This window comes from Calidris pugnax, unplaced genomic scaffold, assembly GCF_001431845.1.
Source record: "Calidris pugnax isolate Ruff unplaced genomic scaffold, ASM143184v1 scaffold113, whole genome shotgun sequence".
In the NCBI taxonomy this organism is placed as follows: Eukaryota; Metazoa; Chordata; class Aves; order Charadriiformes; family Scolopacidae; genus Calidris; species Calidris pugnax.
This window is the reverse complement of record NW_015090879.1, coordinates 843348-846086: the sequence shown is the minus strand read 5'-3', so window position 1 is coordinate 846086 and position 2739 is coordinate 843348. Positions and strand designations below refer to the sequence as shown.

General features: G+C 68.0%; 1 protein-coding gene across 1 annotated transcript in view; it reads right to left on the bottom strand.

Annotated features, from left to right (window-relative positions):
- The window catches only part of ADGRB2 (adhesion G protein-coupled receptor B2), a 36796-nt gene that overhangs the window by 4948 nt on the left and 29109 nt on the right, over window positions 1–2739 (bottom strand). The window contains 7 exon segments of the mRNA XM_014946440.1: window positions 519–604; window positions 734–800; window positions 922–991; window positions 1277–1427; window positions 1686–1788; window positions 2065–2168; window positions 2697–2739. Of these exon segments, the coding sequence (XP_014801926.1) occupies window positions 519–604; window positions 734–800; window positions 922–991; window positions 1277–1427; window positions 1686–1788; window positions 2065–2168; window positions 2697–2739 (624 nt within the window).

Genomic DNA, 2739 nt, shown 5'->3' with positions numbered 1-2739 from the left:
AGGATGGATGGATGGATGGATGGATGGATGGATGGATGGATGGATGGATGGATGGGTGGATGGATGGATGGACAAACGGATGGATGGATGGACGGACGGACAGACACAGGCAAAAAGCAAATGGGAGAAGGAAAAGAGAAAGAGAGAGAGAGAGCTGGGTTAGTCGAGGGCGGCGGCAGTTGTTAATGAGGAGGGGGGTGGCCAAGCGGCAGCGGGACGGGGCGGGCAGGGCTCAGCCCCCTGCGCTGGCAGCAGGGAAGGGGGGGTCCGCAGCGTGCAGCTCCCCCTTCCCCAAGGAAAGGTGTGGGGGTGACTGCCCCCCCAGCTACTGCCCCTCCAGCAGCCCCCAATGAGGAGCCGCGGTTGCCCCAGACTTGGTCCCCGCTGCCCACTCGTGTGGTGAAGTCTGCCCCGTCCTCAGCCCACTGCCGGGGGAGAGCCCGTGCCATGCCCCGCGGCAGGGCAGGGTGCTCCATGCCAGCCCCAGGGACAGTCCCCGCGGGGCGCAGGGCACTTACCCAGCTCGCTGCTTTTTGGACTTATCTGAAATGCCATCGCGGGACATGAGCTTGTTGAACACGATGATGCCGACCAGCATGTTCACCTTGGGCGAGAGCGGCACCGGGGTGAGGGCCGGGCACCGAGCCCCCCCGCCCCCCAGCCAGGGTTGGCAGGAGCTGCCACACACACCGGGGTGGCTTTTGGGGGTCCCAGGCTTCAGGGGTCAGCTCACCAGCACGATGACAGCGGCGGGTCCCACGAAGGCGTAGAGCAAACCGCCCTCCAGCGAGAGCCAGCAGCTGCAGGGGACCGTGGCGTGTCAGGGGCTGAGGGAGAGGGGACATCCCCCTGTCCCCATCCCCTGCTCCCCGCGCTGCTGCCAGCCCGGAGCGGGCCCCGCGTCCCCCCGGCCCCACGTACTAGCTCGCCGTCCCGTAGCCTTTGGTCCGCGTGAAGCCGACGGAGACTGCGACCACCAGGGCTGGCAACCCTGGAGAGGGGAGACGAGGCTGGAGCTGCAGGGGGGTGGCATCGCTGTCCCCCCCCTCCCTATCCCCAGTACCACCCCTGTGCCAGCCCCCATGGATGGGGATGGGGTCCTTCTGGCAGCTCCCCATGGTCTGGCTGGTCAGAGGGTGCCACCTCGAAGTGACCGAGACACCAGGGTCTGCTGTCCTCCATTGTGCCTCAGTTTCCCCTTCTGGGGGGTAGCCGGGGGGGGTGCACGGTGCCTCCCCTCCATCCCGCCCCGGGACCAGCCCTGCCGGGCTCTTACCCCATCCCAAGCAGAGGAAGCGCTTCCTGACCAGGCGTGTCCGGATCCGGCCGATCACCGCCAGGTAGGACTGCCAGGCCTCCGTCAGCACCCAGCAGAAGGAGGAGAGGAAGAAGAAGTGGAGGAAGGCGGCCGTCATGGTGCACACACCCTGCGGGGACACGGGCACGTCACGGGGTGGCACCGCCGTGGCCAGGTGGCGGTTAAACCCCCACGCCCCCAGCAAGTTTCGTGTCAAAACCGCTGGCGTAAAGGATTTAATCCCCAGATCCGGTTAATCCAAACCCAATCTGCCGCTGGGAGCCAGCAGGGATGAGGAGACCAGCTGGGAAGAGAGGGGCTCGGACCCCACCGCAGCCCCCTCGCCCGCCCGGGGACCCCATGATGGGGACAGGGTGGTGGCACCCACCTTGCTGAGCATCTGGGACTGGCCCACGAGGATGAGGATGTTGGAGGCCAGGATGGAGACGCAGAAGTTGAGCAGGATGATGGAGCGCTCCGACTTGATGAACCTGGGGGCAGGAGCAGCATGGGGCGGGGGTGCCATGTCCCGTGTCCCCGTCCCGTGTCCCCCACACGCTGCCGGGGGGTGGGTGCTCTCCTGAGCCAGGGACAGCCCGGGCACCTCTCCCACCGGCTGCCCCCGGGGTTATTCTCTCCCCACCACCTTGCATTTAATCACATTGATGCCGAGCCTTTGCTCACACCGTGCCCCCCGTTTGCCACCCCCTCTCCACAGGGTGTCATGCCCCATGTGCCCCCCAGGTCCCCAGCTGTCCCCGGGTCACCTCCAGAAGGCAGCGTAGATCACCAGCAGCGTCAGCAGGGCCATGCAGGAGACGGCGCAGCCGATCATCAGCGGCACCGAGGGGGTGCCCGAGGGGTCCATGGCCTGGTGGGGAACCGAGGGGGGGGAGTGGCTGAGCCTGTCCCCCACCATGGCTGCTCTCTGCCCCACACTGGGCCCCTCCACCCCCCCTGGTTGGGGACCCCCGGGTGCCGGAGGGGGTCGGTGGTGGCGGTGCCGCAGCCAAGGCGCCTTCCCGGGGACCCGTGCCCATCTCCATGCCGACGGGGGACGCAGGCGGAATAGCAATGGGGTGGGGGGGACGCCTGGGGCCGGGGCTGCCCCCTCCCCTCCTTGCACTCAGCAATGTCCCATATCGAGCTCTACGGACCACAGCAGCCCCCTGCCCGCCCGAGCCCACCCTTGGGGTGCCAGGGGGTGCAGGAGCCCTTCCCTTGGGTGGTGGGAGACACCCCCCCAGTGCCCACCCCACCCCGTGCGGGGATCACAGCCTTTGCCCATCCCCACCCTCCCCCGGGACCCCCGCCTCGGCCAGGCTCTGCAGCCCAGGAATGACCCCCCATCCGTGTCCCCTGGCCCCAGGCTGGTCCCTGTCCCCATCCTGTCCCCTACCAGGTCTCGGGGCAGCTGGGCGAGGACGGCGAAGGTGGCGAGC